This window comes from Schistocerca cancellata, chromosome 3 (genome assembly GCF_023864275.1).
Source record: "Schistocerca cancellata isolate TAMUIC-IGC-003103 chromosome 3, iqSchCanc2.1, whole genome shotgun sequence".
Lineage (NCBI taxonomy): Eukaryota > Metazoa > Arthropoda > Insecta > Orthoptera > Acrididae > Schistocerca > Schistocerca cancellata.
This window is the reverse complement of record NC_064628.1, coordinates 659,465,404-659,484,553: the sequence shown is the minus strand read 5'-3', so window position 1 is coordinate 659,484,553 and position 19,150 is coordinate 659,465,404. Positions and strand designations below refer to the sequence as shown.

The following is a 19,150-nucleotide window of genomic DNA, read 5'->3' as shown; positions in this document are numbered from 1 at the left end:
ATGAATTATTCACACATTTTTAGAGTTATAACAGTGCAGTGTGCATTCAGAATGAATTGCGGAAAAGAACCACCATGTAAACAGAAAATTGTACATTGGTATTGACAAAATTTAGGGACACTTGTTGTCCCTGAAAGAGAAAAGTACTGGTTGACCAAGTTGCCAGATGCAACCATGAAGAAGGTGACAGGAAGTTTTGTATGCAATCCAAAAATATCAATGGCTCTCACAAGCCACAAATTTGGAATACCACCTGTGCAGAAGATTTTGTGATGGTGGTTACATTTCAAACTTTACTGTCTGCAGCTCAGACAACAATTAAGACCAGGAGGTTATGGCTGGTAATTTCAATTTTGCATCACAATCAAAGAAGCATTAGAGTATGAACATTTTGCCTCTAAGCTGATATTCAGTAACAAAGCAATCTCCCATTTACCTGGAAATGTTAACCACCGTAATTTGAGGGTGTGGAGCACTGAAAATCCTCATGAAATTGTGATGTATGGATGAGATTCAATAAAGGTTAATGTTTTCTGTAGAGTGTCACAGCCAAAGCTGTATAGGATATTTTTCTTCTGAGAGGAGTATGTTGCAGTTGTGTTTCCACAACTGACTGCTTATTCTGAGAATTTCATCTTCTAACAAGATGAGGCACTCCCTCATTACAGCATCAATGTTTGTGACCACCTAAACAATGAACTTCCACATCACTGGATTGGGCACAATGGTGAGTGAAGATGATGTGACTCTATTCCCTTGGTCCATTACATCACCTAACCTAACACATTGTGACTTTTTCCTTAGGAGGTACATCATTAAGCAGCATCTCCATGCACCCTCTCCTACCTTCCAAACTTTACAGAAACATCCCCAGGCTGTGGCAAAGCCATGTCTCCGCAATATCCTTTTTTTCAGGAGTGCTAGTTCTGCAAGGTTCGCAGGAGAGCTTCTGTAAAGTTTGGAAGGTAGGAGACGAGATACTGGCAGAAGTAAAGCTGTGAGGATGGGGCGTGAGTCATGCTTGGGTAGCTCAGATGGTAGAGCACTTGCCCGCGAAAGCCAAAGTCCCGAGTTCGAGTCTCAGTCTGGCATACAGTTTTAATCTGCCAGGAAGTTTCATATCAGCACAACACACTCCGCTGCAGAGTGAAAATCTCATTCTCGAACCTTTGAACTGGTTTGCAAAGCCAGTTATAGGGGAGTTACAGTTTAACATGAACTCCAAGCCAACTGCAACCGAGTATTTTTTCACATACAAAAATCATTGCCGCGGTTTAAACACAGCAAATTTTTTACTCCTATGGATCCCCTTTAGCAATGGGGATCATTTTCGAACTTAGCTCCATGACTTTTTCAACTCCAAACCACCACCACCAATTTCTTCAGACATTGGATCAAGTATCAGAGCACTGCAAGAGCATTGTAACACATTAATGATTAATTTCTTTACTCTATACAAAAATTATCCTGAAAATGCTTGAAACTTTTGCAATAGCTTAATATACTGTGTGCTGTGAAAACTCCAATAATAACAGCTGCAAACATCTAATTGCAGCAGAATCCATCAGTAGAACAAATAATTTATTTACCTACAGTAAACCTTGTGGGGTGGCAACATACATTAACTCTAATGCACATACCGTATCTTCTCATAACAGTACACAAGGTTGTTGTCAGCACTGGTGGAACTACAGACATCAGTGTCTTGTATACAACCAGCTGACTGTCAGATGGTCTGAGTGGATATGTAGTATATGTGAGAGATTTCAACGGTTATCATGTGCCATGAAAATAGTGGCACAATGATGAAAATGGAAACACTGTGATCAACTAGTCTGATGTTTCTAACTTCCAACTTGCAGTTGATTTGAGAGACTGGAGAATAATCTAATAAGGTATTTGGAAGACAAATCATAACTTTAACTTATGCTATTTTTTGAAAATGGACATTTTTTGCTATAGGGCACCACAGACCATGAAATTTTCACTAAACAAAAATCAGACAAAATCAAATGTACAGCATAAGCTGGATGTAATTTCAAACAAGAACTTGTCGGTTCAAAAACAGTACCATCACTATTTGTTCTTCATAAATAGCATTATAAATAGTGGCTATGCACTATTTTGACTTATCGCAAGTCTTTCTAATTTCCTTGATGTCCAATAGCTGTACAACCTTATAACATATTCTAAGCTCAAATGTAATGATACATTTTGAACAGAATGATCTTCTCATGTGAGTCAACATGGATTTTGAAAACAATGGTCATGTGAAATCCAATTCTCACTTTTCTCACTAGACATCCTCAAAGCCATGAGCCATGTATCACAGCAATAAGGAAGACACAGTCCTTCTCAATTTTTGAAAGGCATTTGACTCAGTGTCACACTACATTTATCACAAAAAGTATGATCATATGGCGAATCAAGTGAAATATTTTTTTTTTGTATGGAGAATCATTGACAGATTGACAGGTGTGCATGATTCTTGCTGTTTATGTTGTATATTAATGACCTTGCATACAATATTAATAGTAACCTTAAACTTTTCACAGACACTGCAGTTATCTATTATGAAGCACTGCCTCAAGAAAGCTGCACTATTATTCAGTCGGTTTTCAAAGTGGTGCATTACAGTATCACTGTCACACTTGGAATTTGTTAACAAATTCCTGAATGTAACACCTCGTAGGGACATGAAATTGGACAATCACATAGGCTCACATGTAGGTAAAGTAGGTGGCAGACATCAGTTTATTGGTAGAATATTAGGGAAATGCAGTCTACTAAAGAGACCACTTACAAATAACTCACATGACCCATCCAAGAATATGGCTCACGATTGTGGGACCCATACCAATTAGTTCTAACAGGGGATATTGAACATAAACAGAGAAAGGCAGCACACATGGGCACAAGTTTGTTTGATAGTGTTAGTGTGTCACAGAGATACTGGCAGATACTTGAAGAGAGATGCAAACTATCCCAAGATAGCCTACTTAAAAAGTTTCAAGAACTAGCTTCAAATGGTAACACTACATATAGCTTCCATAGGGATCGTGTGGACGAGACAAGGTTAGATTAATGACAGTGTGCACGGAGGCATTTGAACAGTTGTTCTTCCATAGCTCTATATGTAAATGGTATGGGGAAAAAGCCTTAATAACTGGTACAATGAGAACTACCCCTACCATGAATTTCACAGTGGTGCACACAACATGGATTCACTGTCACTTGTTGTCCAACTTACGTTTTGCATCTACTGCTAAAAATGGCCGACCTCTCCCAGTATCATTACACAAGGTTATTTCCTTTGTCTAGATGCAATATTAAAATAGCTGACTGGTCTGCCTTTTCTGAAAACTTGGGCAAATGTGCAGGATGGATCAACCTGTAGAAATGAAGTGTAATCAGTTTGTTTGAAGAATAATATCCACAGCAAAAAAGTGAATCCTCTTGGCCTTCTGCAAAGAATATATGCCTGGTTGGTCTGAATACTCCAAGATCCTGAGAGTAATGAACATGAATAGTTGATGAGTTGTTGTGTATCATCAACAGAGAGAGAGACATGCAAACAAAATCAAGATAGTCAAATCTTTAGAATTTCATATTTCAAGTAGAAAAATTTTGTCCTTGCAAAGGAGACTCTAACTGTACAATGAAACTGTTAAGACCAGCTCGTAATGTCTCACTCTCTTAGCATCTTAAGGCAGAGTGCAAACAGCTAAAATAGGAAAGAATAAAAGTTCTTACATCAGCATGTAAATCCAAGATGGAACAGTCTACTATAAATCATTTAATACTGCTGAGGAGCAGTAACTCTAAAAACAATTAAAGCTGAGAAAGCATTTAGTTTTGGTGGTGGTAACTTAAGAATTCTAGATGCACAGTGGAAAAGTGGGGAAAAAATGGCAAGCAACATTCAAAACAAACATTCTTCAATTTGGAAGGAAACCAACCCAAATGAAATGAGCTTCAATCGAACCCCTCTTAAAACCAGAAAAGTCAATCAGTTTATGGCATATTCCTTCATTTAGTGTGGCATATACGCTCTTGGGAAGATTACTGTTCAACAGAATCAGAAAAAAGATCTTCAGAAAAGTACCCCAGAGCAAGCAGGATCCTGATCTAACCACAGATACATAGCTCACATCCTGTGTTTGTTTATCTGCATAAAATCTGGATTCAAGAAGCAAAAGAAGAAATGGCATGCATCAGTTTGATAGTAGCTTAAAATACAGTATGACAGGAAGGCATAGTACACACAATATTGCAGTGCCTGCACTGTTAACAAGAATGATGCAATGCTCCTGCAGGCATGCATGAACAATGACTTACAGAAGTCTGGGTCTGGCCATGAGTCATGAGCAGATAGCCAAAGTGGTTAAGGTGACCACTTGTGTAAAGTGGGAAATTCAGATCCAACACAAATTTTCATTGTCGTCACTCCAATATACAGCTGATGGTAATCCTTATTCACAATTGTGAATATATTTCATGCATAGTATATAAGCTACTAAGTGTCATCCCATGTTTAAAACTTACAAATGTGAGCCATATAATGCTCAGCAAGAGATTCTTCCAAAGTATTCTTGAGCAACAAGATTAGCACACATGATGCTCAACAATGACGTTCCACAATGATATCTGTTGACTCCTCTTCTTTCAAACTTATAGATACCACTAGCAAACATTCCCAGAACTACACAAATGAAGTTTGGGTATGCTGATGACTGGGCACTTGCAACAATCTAAACAAACCTAGAAATTATGGAATCTATTCTAACTAAAAATCTATAACACACACATACACACAAATATCCAAAATATTTTGGAGATTGCACTTCGTAGTTACTGAGCTTTAAGAGTTCATCAATACTGGCTGCCAAACTCAGAACAAGGGATATTTTACAGAAAATCCGCCCAACAACATGGTGTTCATTAGCACCAGTACTGAGAGATACTGCCCTTATGTCAAAGTAACGTGTGGTAGAGTACTGCTTCCAGTATAGGTCAATAGAGCTCACACCGGATTTATTGACACAGCTAAATCACACCATTTGGATTATCAAAAGAATTGTTAGTAACACACAATTTTCCAGTTACTTATCATCAACCCCTCAAACCCTGAGGACAGAACACAAATATTTTTGTTTATAATTATATCTGTACCAATAACAAAACAGGTTTTGATAGTGATGAACTCCTCTGTCATAGACAAAGACTAACCAGCCCTCCAGGGTTTGAAGAACAATGCAAGGCCTGGTGGGCAGTGAACACAGTAGTGACAAACTAAAGGAGATGAAAAGACTTGTGTTGTGAATGGAGAGTACTGCTCTTGGGCTGAAGAACAATATTAAGAAATGACCACATAGAACACTATTGGGAATATGGAGGCATTTATGATAGTGGAAGAAGTTTCCATTGAATATATTAGAAATTTGGATGCCTGTCCATAATATTTTGTAAAACCATATCTAAACATTATTATTGTAATATCTTATTACTGTTTTTTGTTTGTGGTGTGATGCTAACCATTAACTAAATACACAAGCATTTATTTAGATAGTTTTTCATCCACTCATATGTTATCTCTTGTAGTTTCCATCATGAAAGACAGAATCAGAAATGGAATGAGGGAATGACAGAATCAACAAGAATTTAACAATTGCTTTCTGAGAATTGCTGGTGAATTAAACAGAAACTTAGTTTCTACAGGGACTCATATAACTCTCTTGGAAAATGGCTTTCTGAGACTGATGTGTAAAATACTCCTCTGTGATACTGACAAGGGGAATATTAAGCCTACAATGAAATCACTGAAAACTAAGGACTCTCATGGATATGATGGAGTACCAGCAGAATATTAAAGTATTGTGCTGCACATGTTAGTCCTATACTTATCCATATTTGTAATTTTTCCTTTAAGAATCATCAGTTTCCTGAATGATTAAAGTACTCAGTACTAAAACTGCTTTATAAAAAGGGAGAATGTGATAATGTAGACTATTTTAGACCTATTTCTATGCATCAATGTTTGATAAAGTTATCGAAAAGGCTGTGTATGTATGTATAATTGATCATTTTATTTCACACAATTTGCTATCAAATGTAAGGTTCAGTTTTACAAGTGCTTTAACAACTGAAAATGCTATATTCTCTTTTCTCTGTGAGGTACTGGATAGATTCAAATGGTAGGCATCTTTTTTTATTTAACTAAGATGTTTGATTCTGTTGATCATAAAATATTGCTCCAGAAGTTGGACCATTACGGAATACGGGGAGTAGCTCACAACTGGTTCACCTCTTACTTTAACAATAGACAGCAAAAGATCTTTATCCACATTGTTGAGAATGGGTTCAAATAGGGGGGGGGGGGTTCCCCATGGATCAGTGCTGGGTCCTCCCCTGTTCCTTATTTATATAAATGATATGCCCTCTAGTATTACAGGTGATTCTAAAATATTTCTGTTTGCTGATGACACTAACTTCGTAGTAATGGATGTTGTGTACAAAATTGGCACTATTTCAAATAGTGCAGTTCATGACATAAGTTCATGTCTTGTAGAAAATAAATTAATGCTAAATCACAGTATGACTCAGTTTTTGTATTTTCTAACACACAATTCAACAAAACTTGATGTTTTAATTTCACAGAATGGGCATATGATTTGTGAAACTGAACAGTTCTAATTTCTTGGTGTTCAGATAGATAGTAAATTGTTATGGAAAGTCCACACTCAGGATTTTGTTCAAAGACTTAATGCTTCCATTTTTACTACTGGAGCAGGATCTGAAGTAAGTGATAGTTTGACATAAAAAGTAGTCTATTTTGCATATTTTCATTTGCTTATGATGTGTGGTAACATATTTTGGGGCACTTTGGACAATAAATGGTGTAAGTCTGCAATCTTCTTGTCCACCCCGGTTCACTAGTCTGCGTATTCCGGCATTGGCCTTTCAATATACATATTCTTTACTGTCATTTGTAGTTAATAATATCAGCTTGTTCCCAAGAATTAGCAGCTATAAGTAGGCAGAAAACCAATCTGCATTTGTATTGCACTTCCTTGACTCTTGTACAGAAAGGTGTGCATCCATTTTCAGTAAGCAACCACAAGAATTCAAAAATGTTAGCAGCAATTCATGGGCTTTCAAACTGAAGCTGAAGAGTTTCCTCATGGGTCACTCCTTCTATTCTGTCAAGGAGTTCCTTTAAAAATTAGGCTGATTCCTCTGTTAATTGATGATTGCATTTACATAAACTTATAGCTTGTCTTTTTTGGGTTCATAAACATTTTACTTTATCTGTTATTATTTTTATGTTGTAATTTCATGTACTTACACTTTCCATGATCTAGGAGATTTGCTCCTCAATTTTGTCCTACAGAACTAAACATGTAAAATAAATAAATAAAACAATGGAAAATTCAGGATGGAATGTAACAATATTATGAAAAGGAAAGTTGGCACTCACCATATAGTGGAGATGCTGAGTCACAGATAGGCACAACAAAAAGACTCTCACAAGTAAAGCTTACGGCGATTAAGGCCTTCGTCAACAACAGACGACCCACACACATACACGCACGCATGCATGCACACAAACGCAACTCTCACACATGAGTGCAGTCTCAGGCAGCTAAAACCACACTGTGAACAGCAGTACCAGTGCATGAGGGGAGTGGTGACTACATGGGGTTAAGGAGGAGGCTAGGGCGGGGAGGGGGAGGGACAGATGGGGATGGTGGACAGTGAAGAGCTCTGTGTGTGTGTGTGTGTGTGTGTGTGTGTGTGTGTGTGTGTGTGTGTGTGTGTGGAGGTGGTGGTGGAATGACGGCAGTGTAGTGCTGGAATGGGAACAGAGTATGGGCTGGATGGGTGAGGACAATGACTAATGCAGTTTGAAGCCAAGAGGGCTGTGAGAACATAGGATGTATTGCAGAGAAAGTTCCCACTTGTGCGATTCAGAAAAGCAGGTGTTGGTGGGAAGGACCCATATGGCACAGGCTGTGAAACAGTAACTGAAATGAAGGATATCATGTTTGACAGCGTGTTCAGCAACAGGGTGGTCCACTTGTTTCTTGGCCACAGTTTGGCGGTGGCCATTCTTGCGCACAGACAGTTTGGTGGTTGTCATGCCTACATAGATTATGGGTTCAAACAAATCCAGGATATGGCTATGAGCACCCCCATGGCACCATCCTATGCTGACCTATTCATAGGCCATCTGGAGGAATCCTTCCTAAAAACCCAGATTCCTAAACCCTGACCTGGTTCAGATTCATTGATGACATCTTTGCTATCTGGATCAAAGGTGAGTACATCCTATTCCCATTCCTCCAGAACCTCAACAACTTCTCCCTCATTTGCTTCACCTGGTCCTACTCAACTGAACAAGCCACCTTCCTAGATGTTGACCTCCACCTCAAAGATGGCTACATCAGTACCTCTGTCCATATCAAACCTACTAACTACCAGCAATACCTCCACTTCAACAGCTGCCAGCCATTCCATACCAAGAAGTCCCTGCCGTACAGCCTAGGCTCCCATGGTCGCCACATCTACAGTGATGATCAGTCCCTCTCAAAATATACCGAGGGTCTTAGTGAAGCCTTCACTGACCGTAATTATCCTCCCAACCTTGTACAAAAACAAATCTCCCATACCTTACCTTTCCAGTCTCCCACAACCTCCCAAAGTCCCACAGTCCGGCCACAGAAGAGCATTCCCCTTGTTACTCAGTACTGGAGCAACTGAATTACATGCTCTGCCATGCTTTTGATTACCTCTCATTGTTCCATGATATGAGAAATATCCTGCCCACTATCCTTCCCACCCCTCCCACAGTGGTATTCCGCCATCCACCGAACCTACACAATACTCTCATCCATCCTTACACAACCCCTGCTCCCAATCCCTTACCTCATTCCCCTGTAATAGACCAAGATGCAAGACCTGTCTCATACATCCTACCACCACCATGACCTACTCCAGTCCAGTCACTAACATCAACTATCCCATTGAAGGCAGGGCTACCTGTGAAACCAGGCATGTGGTCTACAAGCTAAGCGGCAACCACGGTGCTGCATTCTGTGTAGGCATGACAACCAACAAGCTGTCTGTCTGCATGAATGGCCACCACCAAACCGTGACCAAGAAACAAGTGGACCATCCTGTTGCTGTACATGCTGCCAAATATGATATCCTTCATTTCATTTCAATGAGTGCTTCACAGCTTGGGCCTTATGGATCCTTCCCAACAACACCAGCTATTCTAAATTGCGCAGGTGGGAACTTTCCCTGCAACACATCCTACGTTTCTGCAACCCTCGTTCGTCACTGTCCTTCCTAGTCTCCATGACCAACTATATCCTCACGCGCAATTACTTCTCCTTTGAAGGCATTACCTACAAACAAATCTGCGGTACAGCTATGGGCACCCGAATAGCAATGCTAACCTATTCATGGACCATCTAGAGGAATCCTTTCTAAAAACCCAGATTCCTAAACCCTTCACCTAGTTCAGATTCATTGATGACATCTTTGCTCTCTGGATTGAAGGTGAGGACACCTTATTCACATTCCTCTAGAACCTCAACAACTTCTCCCCCATTCGCTTCACCTGGTCCTACTCAACCCAACAAGCCAACTTCCTATGTGTTGACCTCCACCTCAAAGATGGCTGCATCAGTACCTCTGTCCATATCAAACCTACAAACCACCAGCAATACCTCCACTTCAACAGCTGCCACCCGTTTCATACCAAGAAGTCCCTTCCGTACAGCCTAGCCACCCGTGGTCGTCACATATGCAGTGACGAGCAGACCCTCTCTAAATATACCGAGGGTCTCACTGAAGCCTTCACTGACCATAATTATCCTTGTACAAAAACAAATCTCCCATGTGTTATCTTTCCAGTCTCCCACCACCTCCCAAAGTCCCACAGCCCGGCCACAGAAGAGCATTCCCCTCATAACTCAGTACCATCCCGGACTGGAGCAACTGAATTCCATTCTCCGCCAGGGTTTTGATTACTTCTCGTCGTGCCCTGAAATGAGAAATGTCCTACCCACTATCCTTCCCACCCCTCCTATCGTGGTATTCTGCCGTCCACCAAACCTACACAATATACTCATCCATCCTTACACAACCCCTGCTTCCAATCCCTTACCTCATGGCTCATACCCTTGTAATAGACCTAGATGCAAGACCTGTCCCATACATCCTCCTACCACCACCTACTCCAGTCCAGTCACTATCATTACCTATCACATCAAAGGCAGAGCTACCTGTGAAACCAGTCATGTGATCTACAAGATAAGCTGCATCCACTGTGCTGCATTCTATGTAGGCATGACAACCAACAAGCTATCTGTCCGCATGAATGGCCACCGACAAACTGTGGCCAAAAAACAAGTGGACCACCCTGTAGCTGAACATGCTGCCAAACATGATACCCCTCATCTCAGCCTGTGCCATATGGATCCTTCTCACCAACACCAGCTTTTCTGAATTGCACAGCTGGGAACTTTCCCTGCATTCCCGTAACGCTCCTGGCCTCACCTTCGTTAGTCACTGTCCTCACCCATCCAGCCCCCTGCCTGTTCCCATTCCAGCACTACATAGCCATCATTTCACCACCACACCCAGTCTTTTAATTTCTTTTATTTTTATTTCTCTCCTTTCCACTACTTACCCCCTCTCCCCTCTGCACCTTCTCTCCTGCCCTCCATCTAACCTGCAGCACTTCGCTGTCTGCCAACCCCACCACACTATCCCTCCCCCTCCCTGCCCCAGCCTGCTCCTTACCACCAACCAGCCACCACTCCCACATGGAACGTTGCTGCTGCTCACAGTGTGGTTTCAGTTGCCTGAGACTGCACTCATGTGTGTGGGTTGCATTTGGGTGTGTGTGTGTGTGTGTGTAAAGCCTTTAATGGTCAAAAACTTTAGTTGTGAGTCTTTTTGTTGTGCCTGTCTGTGGCTCAGCATCTCCACTATATGGTGAGTGGCAACTTCCCTTTTCATAATATTGATAAATAAATAAAATAATAAGCTGTTCTATTCCATTCATGTTAAAGAATACTACAAGCAACAACAATATGAAAAAGATAGATTTCTACTCACCACACAGAGGAGGTGTTGCCATGCAGGCAGGCATAAAGAAAAGACTGGTAAACATTTTAGCTTTTGGACAAAGAGTCCTTGTTTCAAAATAGTGTTTGTCCTATTTTAGAAGGAGGACTTTTTGACCAAAAACCAAAATGTTCAGTGATCTTTCTTTATGCCTGAATGACTATTAGAGCCTCCTCTATGTGGCGAGTAGCAATCTATCCTTTTCATGTTATTGTTATTCCATCCTGGACTTTCCACTGTATAAGTATCTTGCACAATAAGCAGAAATCGTACTAATTTTTTTTTCATTTTCAGCTGCATTATTTAACCACTGTTTGTGTGATGTTTGCAAATCTAAGAATTTCAAGATCTCTGAAGATGGAAGATGTGATTATCACTTTACACAATATTATTACTGTTCATTTTTGTAGAATACTTCCTCTACTGACTACAGCCGCACTACCCCTACAGATAGTTCTGTATGGCATTTCTGTTTTCATGTACGCATGTAAATACAAAGCATGCTGACATGACTGACGGGTTAGTTTCTCAATGTTTAATTCAAATTTTGTTTTGCTAACTATCCAAACATCAAGAAATTTGGCAATTGCAGTTTAATTTAGTGTGTACAATTAATAGTTTATTTGAAACAGCACACTACAATTTTTCAACAAAAACGATCATTTTTTTGAAAATATAATATGCTTGGATAGATGAAAAAATTAACTCGCCTAACAGTGTCGGGGGGTGGGGGGCAGTACATAAAGGTTAAAGAAATGTACAAGCCTTCAGAGCCAGTGACTCCTTCTGATAGAAGGGTTTAAGGGGAAGAAACGGGGATGAAGGAAAAGGAATGCTGAGGTTTAGGAAATGGGGAAAGTCCAGGAAAGTCATCCAGAACACTGTTCATCACGGGAGGCTTACCATGCGGGAGGAGAAGGAAAGATTGATTGTTGGAGATTATACTGGACAAGATTCGAAAACCTGAGAGCTTAAAGACGGAACAGAGGGTAATGACCAAGACACAGATTACTGACAAAACGTCATGCAAGAGTTAATAACAGCAGAAAGCTAAGTGCATTATGGAGGATAGAAAGAGAACCATTGATCAGAATAACGTCAGACCTGAACAGCATTCAATGACAGATGAACTGAGCTGCACATTACACCAGCCATACTGTTCAATGGGCATGACTGCGTAAGTTCAGCAGTCTACAGTTGTGGCACTGTTAATTAGGTAAGCTCATTCGAGATTATACCACATCAGATGGGAAAAATCGGTTTTTAATTGACCCGATGCCAAAAACTGCATAAAGAGCGAAGTGACATAGGTTTTTAATTGTCCTGGGGACAAAGACTGTAAAAAAGCAGAATGACATTGATTTCTAATTGTTGTAAAACTGCTGCAGGGCATGTTCAATATGCTGTCAGTTTTCTGCCCCAAGTTGAAATCAAGAAACATCACGTTCCACAACACATCGGAGTGTCTCACGGGTCACATTCAGTATGTATTGTGCACTGTGTGCCTTCAATTCAGCTATGGTCATAGCTGGAGAACCGAGCACATCATCTTTCAGATAACATCACAGCCAAAGGTCAGATGGATTAAGAACAGCTGATATGGACGGCCAGGCTGTACGGAAATGATGGCTAATAATTATAGCATTTCCAAAATGCCTCTGCAGCAGCTGCTTAACTGGCTGAGAATTGTGCACAGTAGTATCATCTTGCATAAAAATGACCCCACCCACACATTTACACTGTTGAAGGGTTGGAATGACATTAGTGTGCAAAATCTATCACAGTGTTTTTCATAACAGTATAGGTAACAGGACCTGCAGAACTCATATCCTTGAAAAAATTTGGCCCTGTGATAAATCATGCTGTCAACCAGTACCACACAGTTACCCTTGCAGAATGAAGTGATATCAATTGATGTGCATAGGGATTTTCCATTGCCCAAATTCTGCATACTGATATGTCCTTGGACATGGAAGTGAGCTTAGTCTGTTCACAAAATGTTCTGTGGCCATTTATTATCAACTTCCATATGAGCAAAAATTTCCAGAACAAACCTCTGTCTTGCTGGCAGGTCAGCAGGAAGCAACTCCTAAACATGGGCGATTTTGTATTGATTGAAATGCACGATGTTTAGCAGGATTTTACGCATTGTGCTCACAAGCATGCCCAATGTTTGGGCAATTCCCTGTGCAATGCATGTTTACCCACCACTGCTAAGCTCCTTCTGCAATGTTGTTGCAACATCTTTGACAGATGTCAGATCAACTGGTTTCTGCCCTATGAGACATAAAACTTCACAAGAGCCTGTCTTTTTGAATTTTCCAGACCCTTAGTGTGCATTGGACCTTTTTTCACAACTGTAAGTGGCTGGAACTTCTGCATGACTAATGGTGGACATACCATTCCTGTAAAAGAACTTTACCAGTGGTGCGTGATCCTTCATGGAGACAGTCATGTTGGGCATCTTGGATGCAAACTGAGGAACAGCTGTGTGTTGCAGGTCTGTTAGTATGCATACTCTGATGCTTACAGCACCATTGGTTGGTCAAATTTTCGATTTTTTTTGTTTCCATAAAGTTTCCTCCTGTGATAATAACATGCTGTTCAAATTTCACATCATTATGTACAGTGGTTCTGTTTCTATGGAATTTTGAAACTGGAATTATGAACACCCTGTATGTAGGAGAGGCAAAGGCAGGGGAAAAGAGACAGGTCAGAAAATAAGAGATATAGAAAATTAAAAGGGAATGAAGACAGAAATGGTTACTGAGAAGAAATGCCTTGCATGAGGAAATTAGGAGAAAATAATTAATGTAAATTAAGGCAAGAATCAAGGACATCATGTAATGCCAGTTTCCAACTGTGGAGTTCTGCGAATATGGTTTCTGGGGGAACTGATAACTTGATGGTAGTCATACCAATGTGGAAGGTTGAACAGTGTTTACATAACAGCTAGTATATGAGATGTTTCACAGGTAGCTCTCCATTTGATAGTGTATATTTTGCTAGTTACAAGGCTAGTAGTATATGTGATGACGGGAGGGTACATCAGCCAAGTCTTTCAGCGGGAACAGTCACAGGGGTAGAAGCCATAGGGTGGGGAAATGGATGCAGGAGGAGGATAACGCAGGAACTGGGAGTCAAAGGCAGGATAGTACTGATTGACAAGAGGTGTACTCCTAAATTGTTTCTCAGAGGGATCACCAGTACCAGTATTGGACATGATGGCCCAGGAAATCTGCTTTTGAACTAGGGTGGTAGGGTAACAACATCCAGTGAAGACTAAGGTGAGAATGGTGATGTACTGCTGTAAGGAATCTGCATCTGAACAAATGGGTTTGCCTTGAATGCCAAGGCTGTACGGAAGGGACTATTTGATATGGCAACTGTCAAAATGTAAGTACTGTTGTTTGTTAGTGGGTTTTATGTGAAAATAATCATGTAGCTGACCCTCAGTGAGGATAAGGTCAGCATCAAGGGAAATGGTATGTGATTCACAATACTATCATGTGAAATTAAATTGGGGGAATATATTAAGAGATTCCAAAATTATAACAGGTCAGCTTCACCTCAGTCCATATGGCAAAGATGTCATCAATGGATCTAAACCAAACCAGTGGCTGAAGGCTTATGGATCCCAGCAAAACCCCTCCAAGTGATCTGTGAAAAGGTTGGCATAGGAAGAAGTCATCATGGTTCCCATGGCTGTGCCACTGATCTTTCTGTATGTCAGCCCCTCAAAGGTAAAGTAGTTGCAGTACGTATAAATTTGATTAACATGAGGAAGAAGAATGTCATAGGTTTGAAATCAGATGGGAGATGGCTGAGGTAACATTTAGCAGCAGTCAGACCACATACATGTGGGATGTTGGTATAGAGTGAGGTGGAATCAATGCTGACAAGCGAGGTGAGTGACAGGATTGGGATAGGCACAGATTTCAGATGATCTAGGACAGAAATTTGCAACTGTTGGTATGTACTCCAATTATTTAAAAACACACTTTTCTGTACATGACAATTTGTTTGAGCACCACCGTTTTAACTTTTTCTAGTAGGGTACTGCCAAATAATTAGGATTCTTAATGGTTAGTTATAGGCAGATTAAATACACAGTTACTATGCTATGCAGCGTAGGAGAGTGTGCTGGAGAGCAGAGGGCAGAAGGAAGTAAGCTGGCCGAATGGCGCAGCATGTTATGTCAACCCAAATGAAAGTTTTGCACACATGAATTGCAACACAAGAATTTTATTTACTGAACAAGGAAATTGTATAAATTGATTTCAGACTCTGGCAACCTCTGAAACCTCTATTAAATTGGAGAAGGCATATTCATCTAAACACCATTTCTTGTGCTCATAACTTGAAAGATAGTTTAAACTACTTCATGAAACTTCCTGACAGATTAAAACTGTGTGCCGGACTGAGACTCGAACTCGGGACCTTTGCCTTTCGCGGGCAAGTGCTCTACCAACTGAGCTACCCAAGCACGACGCACGCCTCGCCTCACAGCTTTACTTCTGCCAGTACCTCGTCTCCTACCTTCCAAACTTTACAGAAGCTCTCCTTACAGAACTAGCACTCCTGAAAGAAAGGATAATGCGGAGACATGGCTTAGCCACAGCCTGGGGGATGTTTCCAGAATGAGATTTTCACCCTGCAGCGGAGTGTGCACTGATATAAAACTTCCTGGCAGATTAAAACTGTGTGCCGGACCGAGACTCGAACTCGAGACCTTTGCCTTTCGCAGGCAAGTGCTCTACCAACTGAGCTACCCAAGCACGACTCATGCCCCATCCTCACAGCTTTACTTCTGCCAGTACCTTGTCTCCTACCTTCCAAACTTTACAGAAGCTCTCCTGTGAACCTTGCAGAACCAACACTCCTGAAAGAAAGGATAATGCGGAGACATGGCTTTACTTCATGAAACTTCGGGTGAGTTCACTTGGTGACAGCGCTCTTTGACAACAAAGTGGCTCCTGTGGTGTGTGGCAGCACACACTTTGACGTGGAAGTAGCTACTTTACAGTGTGTCAGCACGTGCTGTGTGTCAGATGCTGGTATTTTTATAAAAAATAACTCTAAAGTACACACATTTTACCACCTCTTCATCACTAGTTGTTGCAATCTTACATGGAGCATTTTGTTATTATCGAGGCTTGTAATGTTTCTTTTGCATCGACATGGATCCTAAAAAGCTGATAGTGAAAAGTTGATAGTGAAAACAGAAGTCCTTCATTGAGTGAACTGAACAATATCATTTTACACTGCCTGATAGGCCTGGAACTGTTCCAGTTTGCCTCATATGCAAAAGAACTGTCGCTTTGGTTAAAAGTGCCAATTTAAAATAACACTACAAAACAGTTCATTAGCAGTTGTGTCAAAATTTTCCTAAAAAAAAAAAAAAAAAAAAACACGTGTGACCTTAGTTCACTCTACAAGTGAGCACAAAAAATCTGCAATGGCAGTGATGCATGTGTTTTGGATGCTTCAGAAACACTTTTTGAAGAGAAAAAGGAATTTGTTTCTGCAATTCAAGGCATTTCTTTGTTGGCAAGAAGTAATAAAAAGAACTGAAATTTTGATTGTTGACAATAAAAGTAGTTTGCTCGAACTCCTGCAGAAGGTGCCTTGCTATGCCATAGCACTAGATGAATTATACAACATCTCTGATGAAGAACAAATGTCCATTTTCATGCGATTTTTGGATATTGAAAGTAAAGAATTTAGGGACGAATTGCTAACAATATTGCCGTTATAAGGTAAGACTCGTGGAGAAGATTTATTCAAGACTTTTGATGACTTCATGGCAAAATCAAACCTTAGTTATGATAAAATGGTGTCTCTTTCAACTGACAGGTCCCCAGCACTGATTGGCAACGAAAAAGGACTAGTAAAGAGAATAAAAGGTAAGAATGCTGTGCTGCTATCTTATCACTGCATAATTCACCAGGCAGCCATTTTTGCAAAACCTTCTGTGGCTCTGAAAGAAGTAATGGGCAGGTTGATCAAGTTGATTAATTTTATAAGGTCTCGTTCTGCTCACAGACAGTTCAAACAGTTCCTTTCTGAGTGTGATTCAGCGCATTCTGACATAGTGCAGTACAACAATGGTTGTTGGCTAAGAAAAGGTGAACTGATTAAACACTTTTGGCAAATAAAGGAAGAAGTAATATCTTTCTTAGAAAACTTGGATTCACAAGAAGCAGGAAACTATTTGGAGTTCCTAGAAAATGAACACAGTACGCTAGCTGCGGCTTTCTTGAAAGACATTATTAAACATTTAAATGTGCTCACAACTAAGCTACAAGGAAATGGAAAATTAATATGTTATCAGATACAAAGCGTGTCTCCTTTCCATTGCAAGCTGGATACCTTGGAAACAGACATTTCAAGTCAAGATTTTTTTTCACTTCCAACAATATTTGGATATAAAAATAATTCTGAAATTATTCTACAGCAAGATTCCTAGACTTTTTCACTGATAGAGAAGCTGTTGTGTAGCTTCTCCAGCTTCAGAATGGACAGATGGCTGTTAAGTTGTTCTGCCTTTTGAAAGCCGTTACTCCAAATGGAGATAATACACTTGCAGGAAGACATTTCCTAACAAACTTATAAACTGCACCTGCTGAAGAATTTTGGAATAAACGTAGCCCAGAAAAACATGAAAAGTGCAAAAATTAGCCATGTACCTGGCTGCTATGTTTTGTTCCATATATATTTGTGAAATTTCATTGTTAAAAATTAATTATTAGAGGAAAAAGTATCATTCAGGATTAATGGCTACCCACCTTGATGACACTATTTGCATAAGCTGCTCCACACGTGAAACTACCTTTAAGAAACTAGCTCATAACCACGAATGTAATTTCTCACATTGATTTTTAATACAAATGTGCCTACCTATTGTATTTCATACTTTGTGAGTAAAAATTAAAATAGAAAATAGTACTGAATATTGTTTTTTTTGGACTTTTTCAATACAAATATACTTGTCTATTGTATTTCAAATTTTTTGAGTGAAAATAAAAATAAAGAAGAAATATAAGTTTTTTTGGGTCTTTTAATACAAATATGCCCATTTATTGTATTTCATATTAGATTGACAGCAAAAATTTAAAAAAAAATATATATTAGTGAGAAATATGGGCTTTTTTCTCGATTTTTTAGTACAAATATGCCTGTCTATTGTATTTCATATTATTTTGTGGGTAAAAATTAAAATAAAAAATTAGTAAGGAATTAGAGGTTATTCTTCTGGACCTCGATAAAAATTTTCCGGACCCCATATAAAATTACTGCCAACCCCTGATCTAGGAAACAGTTAAGTGTCTTTAACGTAGGAGGGGTGTGTTTGTACTATAGCTTGAAAGTGTTGATTAGCTAAGGCAGATACACATTTTCCTTTCGAAAATATGCTACTGTGATATCAAAACCAAGGTCTCACATTCTGTTTCTTGAAACCTGCTTCTCCCTGCCTCCCAAAGATCTAACACTGAAAGTTTTTGTTCCCAGACATAATCCTTCTATACACCAGACCCTTTTATGGTTTCAGATATAACAATCTCTTGCACTCACCCAGCTAATCTGCGATCTATAAGGGGTGTTCAAAAAGAAACGAGCCGGAGGCATAATTACAGAAACCAGTACCTGTATGTTAGAAGTACTGACCCTGGCTGTTGAGACACTTGTCCCACTGTGACACAAGGCGGTGAATGGCTGTCTCATAAAATTCCCGGGGCTGTGATGTTAACCAGTTCTGCACATACAGCTGGATATCGTCATCCAAGGTGAATCGTTTGCCCCTCAGAGCCTTTTCAAGGGGACCAAGATGGCAACCTTCTGATTCACTTCTTGCAGCACGGGACAACAGTGAATGCCTAGCATTACTCGCAAACCTTCACGACCCTTCACCAAGTGATCAAATCAAAATGATCAGGCAATCTCACCCATGGGGTCATTCTGCTCCACGACAATGCAAATCCTCATAAGTCCAACACAGTCGTAGCACTCC

At 40.0% G+C, this 19,150-nt stretch overlaps 1 protein-coding gene across 1 annotated transcript; it reads left to right on the top strand.

The window, feature by feature from the left end:
- Positions 1-16,597: 16,597 nt before the first annotated feature.
- On the top strand, positions 16,598-17,608 carry LOC126176492 (uncharacterized). Its single transcript, XM_049923647.1, has 2 exons — positions 16,598-16,853; positions 16,899-17,608. Exons 1-2 carry the CDS (start codon positions 16,598-16,600, stop codon positions 17,606-17,608), a joined length of 966 nt encoding a protein of 321 aa, XP_049779604.1.
- The last annotated feature ends 1,542 nt before the right edge of the window (positions 17,609-19,150 follow it).